We start from the raw sequence: 19,423 nt of genomic DNA, 5'->3' as shown, positions 1-19,423 counted from the left end.
TGGTGGCAGAGACTTCCGTCACCTGAACCCTTCTCCCTGAAGGTACATTCCTAAACCCGTCTGCCCCTCCCATTTCTCTCCCCGCCTTTAAAACCTTAAAAATACACCTGCATGACCAAGCTTTCAGCACCCCCTTCCTAATCTCCTCAACCACATGGCTTGGTGTCCATTCCTTCCTTCATCTACTCCTGCTGATCCTTCCTCCATCGTGTGTAGAACGTCTTGGAATGTTTTCGATACTAAAGGCACTTTTATAAATGCAACTTCTTCTTCTTGCCAAACTACAGCCTTGAAGCCAATAGTCGTGGCAGAGAGGTGGAGTTTGGATGTCAGCATCGTACGTGTGAACACTAACCCCATGTGACCTGAAAGAAGTCTTTAAGATAATGGTAGGGTTCGCTGGGGTAGACGGAGATGGGGTGGGGGAGATCAAAACTAGAGGTCATAAATATAAAATAGTCACTAATCAATCCAATAGGGAATTCAGGAGAAACTTCTTTACTCAAAGAGTGGTGAGAATGTGGAACTCGCTACCACATGGAGTGGTTGAGGCGAATAGCATAGATGCATTTAAGGGAAAGCTAGATAAACACACGAGGGAGAAAGGGATAGAAGGATATGCTGTAGGGTGAGATGAAGTAGGGTGGGAGGAGGCTCGTGTGGAGCATAAACACCGTCATGGACCAGTTGGGCCAAATGGCCTGTTCCTGTGCTGTAGTTTCGATGTAACTCGATGTAAGGCTGGGATTCTGCGGCACATCTCAGGTGACTCTTTGGCCATGAGCAGATACCTTTCAATGAGGAGAAGTGCCCGCATTGGGGGAGATAGGCGTGGAATCAGAGGGTAGTGCCAGGAGGGACAGGCCATGGAGGAGAAGCAACAGAGAAGAATCAAACGGTCAATGGTGTTGACGGCATTAATCTTACAACCTACCTAGGGTCTCCTTGGGATCGAATTCGCTCCAGGATGACACATCCAATGGTGCCAGGTTGGAACCAAGTGAATGATCTGGGCCAGATTTAGCCATCCAAATACCTGAGCCAGGTAGATCTGTAATACTCCGAGATAACTGTCAATGACTGGCTCATTGATGGGACCTGGAAGGATAAATGGGGAAGGGGAGGGCTGCCATTTTTTCCTACTTGGCTCCAGATAATCCTGCAAGTCAATGACCTAAACCAGTAGAGTGGTTGGAGATGGACAAACACCGGGAAGCAAATCAATGGTTCTGTGTGGTAAGTGACATGGTTTTAGCCAGTTAATATTCTGGTAGTGGCCTTCATCACCTGGGAGCCTGCGAGCCGTGGTTCTCGCCAACCTCTAGCTAAATCATCTGGGGTTAGATATCTGAGGTGTGTTTCTACAGAGAGAGAAGGCCCCCTCAGCTGTCTCGGCCCTAATCTATGGAATTCCCTCCCTAAATCTCTCCGCATCTACCCCTCTCTCTTCCTTTAAGACGCTCCTTAAAGCCTGCCCTTTTGACCAACCTGGTCTAATATCTCCTTATGCGGCTCGGTGTCAAGTTTTGTCTGATAATCGCTCCTGTGAAGCGCCTTAGGACGTTTTACTACATTAAAGGCGCTATATAAATGCAGATTGTTGTTGTTGTTCTACGTCAGACAAATGGAAAGTCTTTCTTCAAAGCTGCAAGGGTGAAACCGGGACTTGGGTTCCAAATTAAGAAGATTATTGAACTCATTGGAGAAATGAAATTTGGGAGATTAAAATCAATGGCCTTATTGGACTTCCTCGTACCTAATCTCTAGTACCTATGCTTCCTTGCGTCTGTAGTGGGCATTATAAGGTGGGGTTGCTCTCTGCAGCTAAGATTAATGCTATGATATATCTAGTTAAACTAGTCAGAATATCATGTAACTTTGTGTATTGTAAGCTTTTATTCCTCTGTGTAATGCAATAACAATTAGAATTAATGGGGCAATAGAGGCCACATATGCTTTGTTGCTATTTACGAAGCAAAAAGTAGATTTATGCTGGCTGGTGATCTCCTTGCCGGGACTGATGGCTCCTGACTGACGTTCTTTAACATTGACCTCCTCTGTGCAAGTGACCTGTTCTCAGGGAAACACCTCACGGGCACTTTCCTCGCTACCTTGGCTGGTGAATTCCTTCCAGGCAGCCTCTTCTCTACTTTCATCAGTGCTGACCTCTTATCCGCCTTCAGGCGTGAACCCTTCACCTGCAGCCACCGGGCCGGAAGCAGCGGCTTCACGGGCAACTGCCCTCTCATTCGAAGCAACGGCTTCATGAGTGCACCCCTCAGAGGCAGCCTCCAGACTGGGAGGGATAACTTGACCGGTAATTGTCTCCGTGACAGTCTCCTCGGAAGCTTTCGCTTCTGCTTTAATCGTCTCATTGCTTCAGGCTGTGAAAGTGAAACAGTAGAGTCAAAATTAATTTTGCAACAGTAACAGGAACCTGCATTTGTGTTAACGTGCGTCAAGATGTCTCAGGGAATTTTACAATGAGGAGGGAAGGTGGACGCCATCGAGTTACATTGCGTCTACAGCACAGAAACAGGCCATTCGGCCCAACTGGTCTATGCCGGCGTTTATGCTCCACACGAGCCTCCTCCCTCCCCTCTTCCTCTCACCCTATCAGCACTTCCTTCTATTCCTTTCTTCCTCATGTGTTTATCCAGCTTCCCCTTAAATCCATCTATGCTATTCGCCTCAACCACTCCTTGTGGTATTGAGTTCCATATTCTAACCAGCATTAACTAGAGAAGTTAAGGATAGTATTGGATTAAAAGAAGAGGTTTCCTAGAAGTAAAGGGAATTAGGGGTTACGGGGAGCGGGCAGGAAATTGGACATGAATTTAGATTTGAGGTTAGGATCAGATCAGCCATGATCTTATTGAACGGCGGAGCAGGCTCGAGGGGCCGATTGGCCTACTCCTGCTCCTATTTCTTATGTTCTTATTTAAAAGTTACCAAAAAGAGTAGTAGGCCTAAGGATTGGGAGTGTTTTAGAAATCAGCAAAGGATGACCAAGAAATTGATAAAAAGGGAGAAAATAGAATAGGAGAGTAAACTAGCAAGAAATATAAAAACAGATTGTAAGAGTTTCTACAAGCATGTAAAAAGGAAGAGATTAGCAAAAGTAAATGTGGGTCCCTTAGGGGCTGAGACAGGAGAAATTATAATGGGGAATCAGCAAATGGCAGAGACGTTAAACAAATATTTTGTATCTGTCTTAACAGTAGAAGACACAAAAAACACATTGGAAATAGTGGGGAACCAAGGGGCTAATGAGAGTGAGGAACTTAAAGTAATTAAGATTAGTAAAGAAAAAGTACTGAAGAAATTATTGGGACTAAAAGCCAACAAATCCCCTGGACCTGATGGCCGACATCCTAGGGTTCTAAAAGAGGTGGCTGCAGAGATAGTGGCTGCATTGGTTGTGATCTTCCAAAATTCTCTAGATTCTAGAACGGTCCCTGTGGATTGAAAGGTAGCAAATGTAACCCCGCTATTCAAGAAAGGAGGGAGAGGGAAAACAGGGAACTACAGGCCAGTTAGCCTGACATCGGTAATAGTGAAAACACTAGAATCTATTATTAAGGAAGTGGTAACAGGGCACCTAGAAAATCATAATGATTAGGCAGAGTCAACATGGTTTTATGAAAGGGAAATCGTGTTTGATAAATTTATTAGTTTTTTGAGGGTGTAACTAGCAAGATAGATAAGAGGGAACCAGTGGATGTCGTATATTTGGATTTTCAAAAAAAGCATTTGATAAGGTGCCACATAAAAGGTTGTTACACAAGATTAGGGCTCATGGGATTGGGGGTAATATATTAGCATGGTTTGAGGATTGGTTAATGGACAGAAAACAGAAAGTAGGAATAAACGGGTAATTTTCGGGTTGGCAGATTGTAACTAGTGGGGTGCTGCAGGGATCAGTGCTTGGGCCTCAGCTTTTTACAATATATTTTTTTTCATTTGTTCATGGGATGTGGGCGTCGCTGGCGAGGCCGGCATTTATTGCCCATCCCTAATTGCCCTTGAGAAGGTTGTGGTGAGCCGCCTTCTTGAACCGCTGCAGTCCGTGTGGTGAAGGTTCTCCCACAGTGCTGTTAGGAAGGGAGTTCCAGGATTTTGACCCAGTGACGATGAAGGAACGGCGATATATTTCCAAGTCGGGATGGTGTGTGACTTGGAGGGGAATGTGTAGGTGGTGTTGTTCCCATGTGCCTGCTGCTCTTGTCCTTCTAGGTGGTCGAGGTCGCGGGTTTGGGAGGTGCTGTCGTAGAAGCCTTGGCGAGTTGCTGCAGTGCATCCTGTGGATGGTACACACTGCAGCCACTGTGCGCCGGTGGTGAAGGGAGTGAATGTTTAGGGTGGTGGATGAGGTGCCAATCAAGCGGGCTGCTTTGTCCTGGATGGTGTCGAGCTTCTTGAGTGTTGTTGGAGCTGCACTCATCCAGTCAAGTGGAGAGTATTCCATCACACTCCTGACTTGTGCCTTGTCGATGGTGGAAAGGCTTTGGGGAGTCAGGAGGTGAGTCACAGAATACCCAGCCTCTGACCTGCTCTCGTAGCCACAGTATTTATATGGCTGGTCCAGTTAAGTTTCTGGTCAATGGTGACCCCCAGGATGTTGATGGTGGGGGATTCGGCGATGGTAAACTAAAGAAAGGTTGTAACAATAACAAGAAGTTGCATTTATATCGTGCCTTTAACGTAGTAAAATGTCCCAAGGCGCTTCACAGGGGCGTTATCAAACAAAATTTTGACACCATAAAAGTGATATTAGGACTTGGTCAAAGAGGTAGGTTTTGAGGAGCATCTTAAAGGAGGAGAGAGAGGTGGTGAGGTTTAGGGAGGGAATTCCATGTTAGTTGTTTTGAATATTCTGTCTCCACCTCTCCTCTTTTAAGACGTTCCTTAAAACTTACCTCTTTGACCAAGCTTTCGGTCACTTGACCTAATGTCTCCTCCTTTGGCTCAGAGCCAATTTTTTTTGTCTGGTCACGCTCCTGTGAAGCGCCTTGGGACGTTTTACTACGTTAAAGGCAAGTTGATATTGTCTTACAGATTGACTGGAGAATATGGTGGGTTTCAGATATATTCCCCCAGTAAGCAATTGGCCATGAACGCGGGTTAATAGGTCAGACCTGGCCAATGTTAAGTCGGTGCAACGAAGAGAAAAAAGACGTAGGGGGTAAGTTTGTAGGGGCGAGGGAATTCACTTGAGTTTCCGTCCGTTAATGGTGAAGAAGTCAGGCGTGCTCTATTGCTCCTTCCCTGTCCCATTTTCCCGTATTGGCTGTACCCAGGCAATCCATTAGCCCCAAGCTCAGGAACAGGGAATTCTAAACCCTTGCAACCTGCTTTACTGAGCTGTTAACACGAGGAAAAGATGTTGGAGAAACTCTGAACTGTTACAGTCTCATCGATTGGCAGAGTTGAAGTATTTCGGCCACTGGGTGTTTTATTAATAGCTTTTTTAATGTTTTTGTTTTCTCAAATTTTAATTTGATGGAGGCCCATTTCCCCAAGACTAGTAAAATCTGGTGTCCTCCGGTTATCCGTGTTTGCCTATATTACAACGGTGACTGCCTCTCAAAAGTAATTGTTTGGCTGTGAAAGGCTTTGTGACACCCCAAGTAAGTGAATAAAGCATTGGGTCGTCACAAAGTCTAACGCTAATAAGGAGTTGGCCTGTGTTGTTAGTTGGTCCCTCAAAGCCTCCTCCCCCATGGCCCTTTGCTCAGCTGCCTGTACATAAGCCGGTAACCCATGATCCAAGTCAATACTGCCCGTCAGTACAGAGAGAGGATTAAGTGCTCCCCGTGCCAATCAGGTGCCACTGCCATCCCAGAACTATGGTGTGCCAACATGGCATTCCCAGATTTAATTGGCATTAACCGTGATTTTGGGATTCATTTTTTAGGGGCTAATAGGGTTGAATTATGGGGACAGGTTACACAGACTGGGCTTGTATTCCCTCGAATATAGAAGATTAAGGGGTGATCTAATTGAGGTGTTTAATGATTAAAGGATTTGATGGGGTAGATTGAGAGAAACTATTTCCTCTGGTGGGGGGAGTCCAGAACAAGCGGGACATAACCTCAAAATTAGAGCCAGGCCGTTCAGGGGTGATGTCAGGAAGCGTTTCTTCACACAAAGGGGAGTGGAAATCTGGAACTCTCTCCCCCAAAAAGGCCGTGGATGCTGGGGGTCAGAGCTTTCCAGACTGAGATGGATAGATTTTTGTTAGCCAAGGGTGTTAAGGGTTACGGAACCAAGGTGGGTAGATAGAGTTAAGTTACAGATTGACCATGGTCTAATTGGATGGCGGAACAGGCTCGAAGGGCTGAATGGCCTACTCCTGTTCCTATGTCATTATCAGATCTAGCCCTGAAATCGCACGGTTTACATATACACACTGAAACTGTACCCACGCCATAAAAAAGGTTGAATCCCGACAAATTTTGTTCCTCTTCAGTGGAAATCGGACCACAGAATATTTAAAAGTTGTAACTCAAGCTACACAAGCTGGGGACTCGGGAAATAAAAGAAGAGATTTCTGTGAGATTTGGGATACGGTCAGAAAGATGCTAAAATCCGATTCTAAATTAGCGAGACTCACGCAATCTCAGTGAAACTCACCCCAAGAACCAGTCAAGCTTCTTTCTGTCTTTAGATCTGTAGAGTGCTGTGAAAATGACATCAGTTAACTCCATCACTGTGCTTTCCGTGATTATTACACTGTCCAGCTGTGCTGACGTCAGATTCCGTTGCCACGGTTTCAGTGATTATTACACTGTCCAGCTGTGATGATGTTGGGAGATTCTGTTGCTATGGTTTCAGTAATTACTACAATCATGGTCACGTCTGAACATTCTGCGCTGTGACTGGTCGAAGATACAGCAACAGTGACGTTATGTCACAAATCAATATCATCATTATTTATATTTTTCTAAAAAAAAATCAATGAAATGGTTTAACAACGTTTTGTAGAGTTCGTTTAAGAACAATTGGAATTGGGTACAGGGGGCGTAATTTCAAGGTTTGCAGATGACACGAAACTCGGAAATGTAGTGAAACGGTGAGGAGGATAGTAGCAGACCTCAGGAGGACTTAGACAGACTGGTGAAAAGGGCAGACACATGGCGCAGATCCAATTAACGCAGGGAGGTGAGAAGTGATGGAAGGATGAGGAGAGGCAATATAAACTAAATGGTACAATTTTAAAGAGGGTGCAGGAACAGAGAGACCTGGGGGTTTACACACACAAATCTTTGATGGTGGCAGGACAGGTTGAGGAGGCTGTTAATAAAGCAGATGGGATCCTTGGCTTTTTAAATACAGGCATAGGATACAAAAACAAGGAAGTTATGCTACAGCTCTATAAATCATTAGTTAGGCCTCAGCTGCAGTATTGTGGCCAATTCTGGGCACCACACTTTAAGAAGGATGTCAAGGCCTTAGAGAGAGGGCAGAAGAGATTTACCAGAATGGTACCAGGGATGAGGGAGTTCAATTATGCGGAGAGACTGGAGAAGCTGGGGTTGTTCTCCTTAGAACAGAGAAGGTTAAGGGGAGATTTGATAGAGTTGTTCAAAATTATGATCGGTTTTGATGGAGTAAATAAGGAGAAATTGTTTCCAGTGGCAGAAGGGTCGGTAACCAGAGGACACAGATTTAAGGTAATTGGCAAAAGAACCAGGGGGGAGATGAGAGTTTGTTTTACGCAGCGAGTTGTTATGATCTGGAATGCGCTGCCTGAAAGGGCGGTGGAAGCAGATTCAGTTGTAACTTTCAAAAGCGAATTGGATAAATACTTGGAAAGGAAAAATTTGCCGGGCTATGGGGAAAGATCAGGGAGAGTGGGACTAATTGAACAGCTCTTTCAAAGAGCCGGCACAGGCACAATGGGCCGAATGGCCTCCTTCTGTGCTGTACGATGCTATGATTTACTAGAGGATATTATAAAAAGAAACGGCTTCTCATGCTGTAGCTATTTCTTGCTATTCTCATGCCTGTTGCTAGGTAAGGTTACAGAGAATTTACAGCACAGAAACAGGCCATTCGGCCCAACTGGTCCATGCTGGTGTTTATGCTCCACACGAGCCTCCTCCCTCCCTACTTCATCTCACCCTATCAGCATTTCCTTCTATTCCTTTCTCCCTCGTGTGTTTATCCAGCTTCCCCTTAAATACATCTACGCTATTCGCCTCATTCTCACCACTCTCTGGGTGAAGAAGTTTCTCCCGAATTCCTTATTGGATTTATCAGTGACTACCTTATATTTATGGCCCCTAGTTCTGGTCTCCCCCTCAAGTGGAAACATGGGCACCGATATTTATGGGGAGGTGGGACTTTTAGCGGCTGGGAATCCCGGAAATCCGGGAACGCGGAGGTCCTGTCGAATTTAATGGCAGGACCTCATTTAATTTTTTTTTCTGTTTCCTGCCCAGCAACCGGTCAGATTGAGAGGCGCTGAGGGGGGAGGGGTGCCTGGAGATCGAGGGGAGGGGAGTTGGCCTGGAGATTGGGGGCGGGGGGCTGGAGTCGGCCTGGAGATAGGGGGTGGGGGCTGGAGATCGAGGGGAGGGGGCTGGAAATTGTGACGGGGAGGGGGTGCAGCTGATCGTGGCAGGATTGCTTAAGGGGCTGGGTGGGATGCACTTCTGCTCCTCCTGGCCCACAAACAGTGCTGGAAAACCACTTACCTGATGGATCTGGCAGCTCTCATCTTCCTTCAGCTGCCGTGTTTGCCGAGCCCTGGGAAATGCGGCCCGCAGCCATTCAATTTAAATGGCTGCCAAAGTTTGAGGAACGCAGCCTCTTTAACATATTAAAATCACCGACCCACCTCCCCAGAGCGAGTTACTCGGACAACCCCAACCCACCGCGGTTAAACCAGGAGTAGGCACGTTCGCGATGGGTTGGGGTTGGGTTTCACATTTTTATAACAGGAGCAGGAGAAGGCCATTCGGCCCCTCGAGCCTGCTCCGCCATTCAATAGGATCATGACTGATCTTCGACCTCAACTCACTTTCCTGCCCGATCCCCATACCCCTTGATTCCCCTAAAGTCCAAAAATCTATCGATCTCAGCCTTGAATATACTCAATGACTGAGCATCCACAGCCCTCTGGGGTAGAGAATTCCAAAGATTCACAACCCTCTGCATGAAGAAATTCCTCCTCATCTCAGTCTTGAATGGCCGATCCCTTATCCTGAGACTATGCCCCAATTAACAATTTAACCACCCCTCCCACCCAACCTTCTCCCGCCCATCCTGGGGGGTTAAATTCCTCCCATCTTCTTTACGTCTATCCTATCAAACCCTTTCATAATCTTAAAGACCTCTATCAGGTCACCCCTCGGCCTTCCCTTTCCTACACTTTGCCGAATCCGATATATACTGCACTACTGGAAATCGAGTAGTGGGGGGGACATTTTTTAAAAATTCGTTCATGGGATGTGGGCGTTGCTGGCGAGGCCGGCATTTATTGCCCATCCCGAATTGCCCTTGAGAAGGTGGTGGTGAGCCGCTGCCTTGAACCGTTGCAGTCGGTGGGCAGGTTATTGGTAAGCGACGACACCTTCCATAACTTTACTGATGATTGAGAGTAGACTGATGGGGCGGTAATTGGCCGGATTGGATTTGTCCTGCTTTTTGTGGACAGGACATACCTGGGCAATTTTCCACATTGTCGGGTAGATGCCAGTGTTGTCGCTGTACTGGAACAGTTTGGCTAGAGGCGCGGCCAGTTCTGGAGCACATGTCTTCAGCACTACAGCCGGGATGTTGTCGGTTACACTTAGGGAAGAAAACCTGCCGTCCTTCCCCGGTCTCGGCCTATATGTGACTCCAGTCCCACATCAACTTAACTGCCCTCTGAAGTGGCCTAGCTACTGACAGACTTGTGTCAAAATGGACTGCAGCGGTTCAAGAAGGCGGCCCACCGCCAGCTTTCTCAAGGGGCAACTGCCAGCCTGGCGAGTGACGCCCTCACCCCCAGAATGAATTTTTTTGAAAAAACACTCGAGACTGGGAACTTTCATTAACACATTTATTGCAAACAGGTTAGGATCTTTGATAAAATGGCGGAGAGGTTCGATTTGAACATACTAAATGCTCATTTAAGGCACTGCAGATTTACAGTTCATAATTCTGGACGTATCTGCAAGCCTTTCAAAGCAAACAGTAAATGTTCTCGGCCCAGAATGAATTTTTTTTTACGTTCAGAGCTCGGGCAAGCGTTTTAGTGTCTTGCGATATTCTCTATTTACACATAGTCCGATGCAAAGTAAAGCTTGGGAACCGTCCAGAAGGAAGGGGGGGGGTAAAGGTCTACAGTGGAAGGAGGCAGGTTGGCTGATCCACCCCCTTGTTGCTCTGTAGACATTTAAGGCCAGTAGCCTGGCTCAGAAGTGCAAGACAATCAATCAATCTCTATGAATGAGTCTACAACAGACCCAGACATGAGGTGAGGAAAACCCCCAGTGGGGGAGAGCTTTGGGAACCAGATGTCCAAAGTCACCTGTTCCTCCCGAGCCTGTTACACTCACCACACGTCATGTCTCAAATTACTCATATACTGTATCCCAAAATATTGTATTCTGAAAGAAATCTATCTAATTTGCATTTGAATGAATCAATACTAATTGCTTCCACCGTCTCCCCCGGGAGCCTGTTCCATAGATTGACCATTATTCAATGGGCCGGAAATTGCTTAAAAGGTATCGGAGAGCCCAACAGCGCTTTCCGTTGTTAGGGGCGAGACGGAGGAGTACACGCGCAGTGAAACCCGGAATTGCTTCTCCTGGTTCGTCGCCGAGATGACAGCTTCGAATTAAAGGGATATCTCCGGCTGGAATCAACGGACCAGCGCCAACTTGCTCTTCTGCCCAGCTGGAACGTAACCAATATCGGCACAAAACAAGTACGCTTAAAAATACCAGGTTTTAACAGCGCGGTAAGATTGCCCATCAACTAAAAATTAACATTTAAAAAAGTAACGTTTCATTACTCCTTATTTTAATAGTTTTTGATCATTTTTTAATTAAAAAAAATTTTTTTAAAATTGATTTTTATTTTTTCCTTCAGTCTCTTTCATTTAATTTGTTTATTTCTTACCCACTTTCTGTTTTTTTTGTTGTCTATAACTCTTTTTACAAATGATACCAGTGTTGTACCTTTCACCTCCTGGATTTAGCTTGCAGAAACATTTTCGCAGCTTGTCAAAAATGCTGCAATCTGATTGTTCGAGGGGGAGAGATCGATCCTCCCGCTTCTCCCACAGGTGCTAGCTTCTCTTGAACGAACGCTGGGCTCTTCTCCGCTTCCTATGCGAGGAAGTGCCCAAAGTAAAGACCCCGGCGGTAAATTAGTGGCTTGGTATAAATCTATGGAGCAGCGACCGCTGTTGGTTTGTGGCTCAGAGCAATTTCTGGGCCACTGTTTCCGCAGCTTGGTTTTGAATTCACCCCCACTTCGAGCGCAGTGTCCAGTAAGGAGGAACAGCTGGTCATAGTCCATATTATCTAAAAACACAATAGTATCAACTCCCGAGCTTCTCTTTTCCAGAAGGAGCATGGCCAACAACTCAGGCCTGTTCTCTTTTCCGAGCTTTGATTGTAACAGTCGACAGTTAATGATTCAGGTGAACGAGTGCAGCGCAATGGGATTCCCGTGAAATAGCAGACCAGCGGTATTGGTGTAGGACTGACCGGGAGATGTCCATCTCGCATCAAGGTGCTGCGTTTCATGTCACCTCGTTACTGTTGGTTGACTAGTTCTTGACCGGCCAAATGGTCAACGAGGAATCAGTTGACTAGTTCTTGACCGGCCAAATGGTCAACGCTACGTCGTCCCACCCAGGCCAGAAGAATGGGTAGACTCTCTCCGAGAACTTGGTGTTGAAAGTGTGGAGATGGAACATGCTGTGGGCGTTGTAAAAGGAGACCCTCCCCGCCTCCAGGTCCAGGTACACCCCGATCTTCTCAGGCCTGGTAGTCACGGCAACGGAGGAACGGTTCCCGTCGCTTATCCCGTATGTCTCCGCGTCCCGCCCAATGGTCCAGAATCCTTCGTCGGTGCACAAGTTGGGCATCCCCTTCCGCCGGACAGATTCTTTGGCGACGCCCACATCCCAGTAGGTCTTTGTGCCCACCTCCACCTCCCAGTAGTGCCTCCCCGCCGTGAACCCTCCTGACCCCAATACGTAAGGGACCGAGTCGAACCGCTCTGGGTTGTCGGGGACAGTCAAGGGCTCCCCGCCTCTCACGCTGCTCCCGTTCGGAGACACAGTCAGGCTCGCGTGGGCTGTCTGAGCGTCCAGCTTCACAGCGGCTAGAAAGGAAAGCAAGAGAGGGTCAGTCAGACGTTTCTGGGGTGTGGGGGGGGGGAGGGAGCGACTCCTGGGAACAACAAAACACGCCAGTCGGGGCACTGCGCGCTGTGAGGAAAATGTACCGACCGTTTGCGACCTTGGCGTCCTATTTGACCCCGAGGTGAGCTTCTGACTCCAGATCTGCTCCATCACCAAGACCGCCTACTTCCACCTCCATAACATCGCCCGTCTCCGCCCCGCCTCAGCTCATCTGCTGCTGAAACCCTCATTCGTGCCTTTGTTACCTCTACACTTGACTATTCCAATGGTCTTCCTGGCCGGCCTCCCATCTTCCACCTTCCGTAAACTTCAGCCCATCCAAAACTCTGCTGCCCGTATCCTAACTCGCACCAAGTCCCGTTCTCCCAGCACCCCCTGTGCTCGCTGACCCACATTGGCTCCCGGTCCGGGAATGCCTTGATTTTAAAATTCTCATCCTTGTTTTCAAATGCCTCCATGGCCTCGCCCCTCCCTACCTCTGTAACCCCCTCCAGCCCCACAACCCTCCGAGATCTCTGCGCTCCTCCAGTTCTGGCCTCTTGCCCATCCTCGATTTCCTTTGCCCCTCCATTGGCTGCCGCGCCATCTCCTGGTGCCCTGGCCAACATTCACCCCTCCGAAAAAAAACTGATCCGTTTGTCTCATTTGCGGCTTGTGGAATCTTGCTGTGCGCACATTGTCTGGCCCCGCTTGCCTGCATAACAACAGTGGCTGCGCTTCAAAAGCACTCCATTGGTCTGGCCCGCATGGGACTCCATTCCCACACCAACTGGCCTCTGCAGAAGGCCTACCACCACCACCTCATTCTCAGGGCGATGAGGGATGGGCAATAAATGCCAGCTTCGCCAGCGATGCCCACATCCCCGAGAACGGATTTAAAAAGTCTCTAATCGTCTTTCTCACTCAGACTGTCACACTGGGACTGAAAATAACGCAAGTGTTGCGAGTCGGGAGGGTCGTGTGGTGAGGTGTACAGTCCGTCGCACTGCGTTACTGAGGGTCGTACCTGCATTGGTCTGTATCCTGTCCCACTCTGGAAAAAAAAACAGAAGGCATTGAAGGGCAGAGGATTAATAACCTTTAATAATTAACGCCGACACTCTCAAACGGGTCAATAATCAATTTACGTCCCTGTTCACAGTGAGGCCCATGGGTCTGGGGGGTGAAGGTCAGCGAATCAGAAGGGCTGAGGGGTTGCCCCTTGACCCGGTGAGAAGGCAAGTGTGCTGCTATGACCCTGAGAGCTATACTGCCTGGGGGTATAACTCCTGGTCGGACCACCCAAGCCAGACAGGTCGAAAGGTAGGAGCCAGACTAAAGGCAGTGCACCTATCTCCTGGTAGGGGATTGAGAACCAGGCTAATGACCGGTCACACCACCCTGCTCCTGCGATTCATTCACAACTCACACACAGAGAGCTCCTGCGATTAACTGAAGGCTGAGATCAGACCAGGGATTGAATGTGGGGACTTCCTGGCCTGTTTGACTCAGTACCACACCAGGCAGCCCATTTACCAACTGCAAAAAGAGCCTAACATCCCTTCACGATATGCATTTGCGGTGGAGAACATACCTGCCACGGCAAGGGGTCGCCATTGTTCTAAAAGGAAACAGAAATCGAAAAGTATGAATTAAAACCCCCTCAATACAGTGGACTTTATTAACAGGACTTACCTTTCATGCCAAAGGTTTTCATTGTGAACAGATTTTAAAAAATGATAACATAAATCTACATATTATTAAAAACCTTGCTGGGCGTGACTTCCTGTTCACAAGCCTTTACTTTATCTTGTCACCATTTTTGATCGCACTTTTACCATTGTAAAGTGCTACGTCAACATCTCCCATTCAATTTTGCTATGTCAACCGTCACGATGCAGTTGCAGGCTGTGGCCACTCGGTGGCTCCATGGAGTGAGTTTCTGACGTTTCTCAACTCCATCGACGTCTATGATATACAATAAAGGGCTTGTCGGGGTAGATTTTCAACCCACCGCCCGCGGACTGGCCTCCCCTTATAGAAACCGCCCGAGTTTTCAACTCCATTAAAGTCGACAGGAATGAAGATCGGACGGTTTCTCTCATGGGCGTCCGATCCACAACGGCTAGTTTTACCATCCGGGCGGCAAGTTGTAAATCTAGCCCGTGGTCATTAACTGGGCCTTGAGCAATGTCACACCATCAACTTACTAGTAATTAATATGGAGTTTGGCACGAACGATGCCAGACTTTCAAAATCTCTACTGGAGCCGGGAGATCGATGCCCAGGCGGTTTTCCGTAAAGCTGGACTTTCCAGTCGTTATTACTGAAGGGTTCAACTATCAGGAAAGACTGAATAGGCTGGGGCTCTGTATCGAAGCCAAGTTGAGGAGACAAGTTGCCTGCAACGTCAGGGGTGAGTCCAGCCGCCCAAAGGTACAGAGTCCTGTGTAATGACTGTACCAGAACTGAACCAGATACGACTTTACCATAACTGATTTTACTGTGAAATAACTCACCAAATTCAGTCTGAAGCTTCTGATATTCTGCAAGGAGGAAAAATAGCAGAAAACGTCAACAGCGAAAGGTTTAATATCTGAGAGCGATTGATTGTTTTACTAAATCCCTGACCTGACAAAACAATTGACTATACAGTGAGACCAACACTTGCAATTTACCAGTACTGCTTTATTCTGTGTAATTCACTGGGCAGAAGCGGGGGAGCGCGGGAGCGGAGGGAGGGAGGGGGAGCGCGGGAGCGGAGGGAGGGAGGGGGAGCGCGGGAGCGGAGGGAGGGAGGGGGAGCGCGGCAGCGGAGGGAGGGAGGGGGAGCGCGGCAGCGGAGGGAGGGAGGGGGAGCGCGGCAGCGGAGGGAGGGAGGGGGAGCGCGGCAGCGGAGGGAGGGAGGGGGAGCGCGGGAGCGGAGGGAGGGAGGGGGAGCGCGGGAGCGGAGGGAGGGAGGGGGGAGCGCGGCAGCGGAGGGAGGGAGGGGGAGCGCGGGAGCGGAGGGAGGGGGAGCGCGGGAGCGGAGGGAGGGAGGGGGAGCGCGGCAGCGGAGGGAGGGAGGGGGAGCGCGGCAGCGGAGGGAGGGAGGGGGAGCGCGGCAGCGGAGGGAGGGAGGGGGAGCGCGGGAGCGGAGGGAGGGAGGGGGAGCGCGGGAGCGGAGGGAGGGAGGGGGAGCGCGGCAGCGGAGGGAGGGAGGGGGAGCGCGGGAGCGGAGGGAGGGGGAGCGCGGGAGCGGAGGGAGGGGGAGCGCGGCAGCGGAGGGAGGGAGGGGGAGCGCGGCAGCGGAGGGAGGGAGGGGGAGCGCGGCAGCGGAGGGAGGGAGGGGGAGCGCGGCAGCGGAGGGAGGGAGGGGGAGCGCGGCAGCGGAGGGAGGGAGGGGGAGCGCGGCAGCGGAGGGAGGGAGGGGGAGCGCGGCAGCCGAGGGAGGGAGGGGGAGCGCGGCAGCCGAGGGAGGGAGGGGGAGCGCGGCAGCCGAGGGAGGGAGGGGGAGCGCGGGAGCGGAGGGAGGGGGAGCGCGGCAGCGGAGGGAGGGGGAGCGCGGCAGCGGAGGGAGGGGGAGCGCGGGAGCGGAGGGAGGGGGAGCGCGGGAGAAGGGGGAGCGCGGGAGCGGAGGGAGGGGGAGCGTGGGAGTGGAGGGAGGGGGAGCGCGGGAGCAGGGGGAGCGCGGGAGCGGAGGGAGGGGGGAGCGCGGGAGCGGAGGGAGGGGGAGCGCGGGAAGCGGAGGGAGGGGGAGCGCGGGAGCAGGGGGAGCGCGGGAGCGGAGGGAGGGGGAGCGTGGGAGCGGAGGGAGGGGGAGCGCGGGAGCGGAGGGAGAACATGTGCGGAGGGAGCGAAAGAGAGAGGAGTGAGAGAGGGAGAGGGAATAGGAAAGGCTGAGAGAGAGGTGAGATAGGAGAAACCAATATATATGAGCGAGAGAAAGAAAGAAAGAGAGAGAGAGAGAGAGAGCGCAACAGAAGAGATGCGGGAGAAAGTGAAAGGGTGGGAAACAGAAAGAGATATAGTGAGAGACAGTATATATTTGAGAGAAAAAGAGAGAAAGTTAGAAATAGAGATAAAGAGATAGAACAAGTGAAAGAAACGAGAGGTGCAGAGAATCATTTGCAGCCTATGCCCCAATTTCCAATATGCCCTCCCTGTGGGCGAGGCTCTCCAATGGGAGCACAACGCTGAAAAGTGACCAGTGAGATCCAGCCTCTTCGGTCACAGGAACTGTCACGTACCTGCTGTGGTTACCTTCTTCTCATCAGCTGTAAGACAGGAATCCAGAGGTTAGCAGCAGTGCACACAGTGAGTGCAGTGGAACAGAGCCAGAGAGACTCTATTCAGTATTATACGGTCACTGGACAGCACCTGTCCAATCAGGAGCGCAGGCACTCGCAGTCACCAAGAGGAACAATACCTGAAATGTGCGCTCCCGACCAGAGAGGGTACACCGGTCCTCACTGTGAGCGCGTTCGCCGCGAGGCGCAGCCAGCGGGCGCGTTCGCCGCGAGGCGCAGCCAGCGGGCGCGTTCGCCGCGAGGCGCAGCCAGCGGGCGCGTTCGCCGCGAGGCGCAGCCAGCGGGCGCGTTCGCCGCGAGGCGCAGCCAGCGGGCGCGTTCGCCGCGAGGCGCAGCCAGCGGGCGCGTTCGCCGCGAGGCGCAGCCAGCGGGCGCGTTCGCCGCGAGGCGCAGCCAGCGGGCGCGTTCGCCGCGAGGCGCAGCCAGCGGGCGCGTTCGCCGCGAGGCGCAGCCAGCGGGGGCGTTCGCCGCGAGAGGCAGCCAGCGGGGGCGTTCGCCGAGAGGCGCAGCCAGCGGGGGCGTTCGCCGAGAGGCGCAGCCAGCGGGGGCGTTCGCCGAGAGGCGCAGCCAGCGGGCGCGTTCGCCGAGAGGCGCAGCCAGCGGGCGCGTTCGCCGAGAGGCGCAGCCAGCGGGCGCGTTCGCCGCGAGGCGCAGCCAGAGAGCGTTCGCCGAGAGACGCACCCAGAGAGCGTTCACCGAGAGACACACCCACAGGGGGTGATTTTATCCCCCAAGAACGGGTGGGTTGGGGGCGGGCGGGAGTTGAAAATAGTTGTTTTTTGGGTCGCAACCGCAACCCGGCTTTATTTCCGGGTTTAACGTGGGGTTGTAAAAGTCCAGGCTTCCCACGGGGAATGCAAAGTCTGAAAATTTTGAGGTTGCGACCCAAAAAAACAATTATTTTCAACTCCCACCCGCCCCCAACCCACCCGTTCTCGGGGGTTAAAATCAGCCCCACTGAGTGAGAAACACACCCAGTGAGAGCAATCACTGAGAAACACACCCAGTGAGAGCAATCACTGAGAAACACACCCAGTGCGAGCAATCACTGAGAAACACACCCAGTGCGAGCAATCACTGAGAAACACACCCAGTGAGAGCAATCACTGAGAAACACAGCCAGTGAGAGCAATCACTGAGAAACACAGCCAGTGCGAGCAATCACTGAGAAACACACCCAGTGCGAGCAATCACTGAGAAACACACCCAGTGCGAGCAATCACTGAGAAACACACCCAGTGAGAGCAATCACTGAGAAACACACCCAGTGAGAGCAATCACTGAGAAACACACCCAGTGAGAGCAATCACTGAGAAACACACCCAGTGCGAGCAATCACTGAGAAACACACCCAGTGCGAGCAATCACTGAGAAACACAGCCAGTGAGAGCAATCACTGAGAAACACAGCCAGTGAGAACAATCACTGAGAAACACAGCCAGTGAGAGCAATCACTGAGAAACACACCCAGTGAGAGCAATCACTGAGAAACACAGCCAGTGAGAGCAATCACTGAGAAACACACCCAGTGAGAGCAATCACTGAGAAACACAGCCAGTGAGAGCAATCACTGAGAAACACAGCCAGTGAGAGCAATCACTGAGAAACACAGCCAGTGAGAGCAATCACTGAGAAACACAGCCAGTGAGAGCAATCACTGAGAAACACACCCAGTGCGAGCAATCACTGAGAAACACACCCAGTGAGAGCAATCACTGAGAAACACAGCCAGTGAGAGCAATCACTGAGAAACACAGCCAGTGAGAGCAATCACTGAGAAACACACCCAGTGAGCGCAATCACTGAGAAACACACCCAGTGAGAGCAATCACTGAGAAACACAGCCAGTGAGAGCAATCACTGAGAAACACACCCAGTGAGCGCAATCACTGAGAAACACACCCAGTGAGCGCAATCACTGAGAAACACACCCAGTGAGAGCAATCACTGAACCTCCCTCGTGGAACAGAAGGATTTATTAATTTGAACCTGACACCAATAGGAATCAACCATTTTCGCAAATGAACATTCTAGTAAAGTCACTCACCAAAATCACTCTGGAGTTTCTCGCGTTCTGTAACAGATGAAGAGATGGACAGATTACAGACTGTGATTTCACAATGCCAATATCATTTATTTTTATTCCTTTTCTCCTGCAATTTCCTCCCTCCCCATCTTCCGACTGCATTGATTATCTCACTGGACTGTAATACCCGGTCTCATGTTTCATGGGTGGGCTGGAGATGGGAAGCAGAATAGGTGATCATCAAACCTGGACCGTTGGGCATGACAGCACTAACCCATCGGATAGGTGGTCCATGCCAGCGGTACCCAGCTACATTGAGTTACATCAAAACTGCAGCACAGAAACAGGCCATTCGGCCCAACAGGTCCATGCCGGTGTTTATGCTCCACACGAGCCTCCTCCCTCCCTACTTCATCTCACCCTATCAGCATATCCTTCTATTCCTTTCTCCCTCATGTGTTTATCTCGCCTCCCCTTAAATGCCTCTATGCTATTCACCTCAACTACTCCTTGTGGGAGCGAGTTCCACATTCTCACCCCTCTCTGGGTGAAGAAGTTTCTCCTGAATTCCCGATCAAATTTATTCGTGACTGTTTTATATTTCTGACCTAGTTCTGGTCTCCCCCACAAGTGGAAACATTTTCTCTACATCTACCCTACGAGCCCTTTCAAAAGACCTCTATAAGGTCACCCCTCAGCCTTCTCTTTTCTAATCACATTCTCAAATCACATCAACCACTGCCATTATTTATATAT

The 19,423-nt window shown here is 50.3% G+C and overlaps 1 protein-coding gene across 1 annotated transcript in view; it reads right to left on the bottom strand.

Moving 5' to 3' along the window:
- Positions 1–10,037: 10,037 nt before the first annotated feature.
- LOC137304967 (uncharacterized) overlaps positions 10,038–19,423 on the bottom strand; it is a 79,507-nt gene continuing 70,121 nt past the window's right edge. Inside the window, exons 36-41 of the mRNA XM_067973743.1 lie at positions 18,689–18,715; positions 16,582–16,608; positions 14,872–14,898; positions 13,947–13,973; positions 13,380–13,406; positions 10,038–12,333 (exon numbers count right to left, since the gene is read on the bottom strand). Of these exons, the coding sequence (XP_067829844.1) occupies positions 11,816–12,333; positions 13,380–13,406; positions 13,947–13,973; positions 14,872–14,898; positions 16,582–16,608; positions 18,689–18,715 (653 nt within the window). The 3' untranslated portion in view covers positions 10,038–11,815. The remainder of the gene's footprint in view (positions 12,334–13,379; positions 13,407–13,946; positions 13,974–14,871; positions 14,899–16,581; positions 16,609–18,688; positions 18,716–19,423) is intronic.

The sequence above is a fragment of the Heptranchias perlo genome, chromosome 39 (genome assembly GCF_035084215.1).
Source record: "Heptranchias perlo isolate sHepPer1 chromosome 39, sHepPer1.hap1, whole genome shotgun sequence".
NCBI lineage: Eukaryota > Metazoa > Chordata > Chondrichthyes > Hexanchiformes > Hexanchidae > Heptranchias > Heptranchias perlo.
Note: the sequence above shows the minus strand (reverse complement) of the source record. Positions and strands in the feature narration are given on the sequence as shown.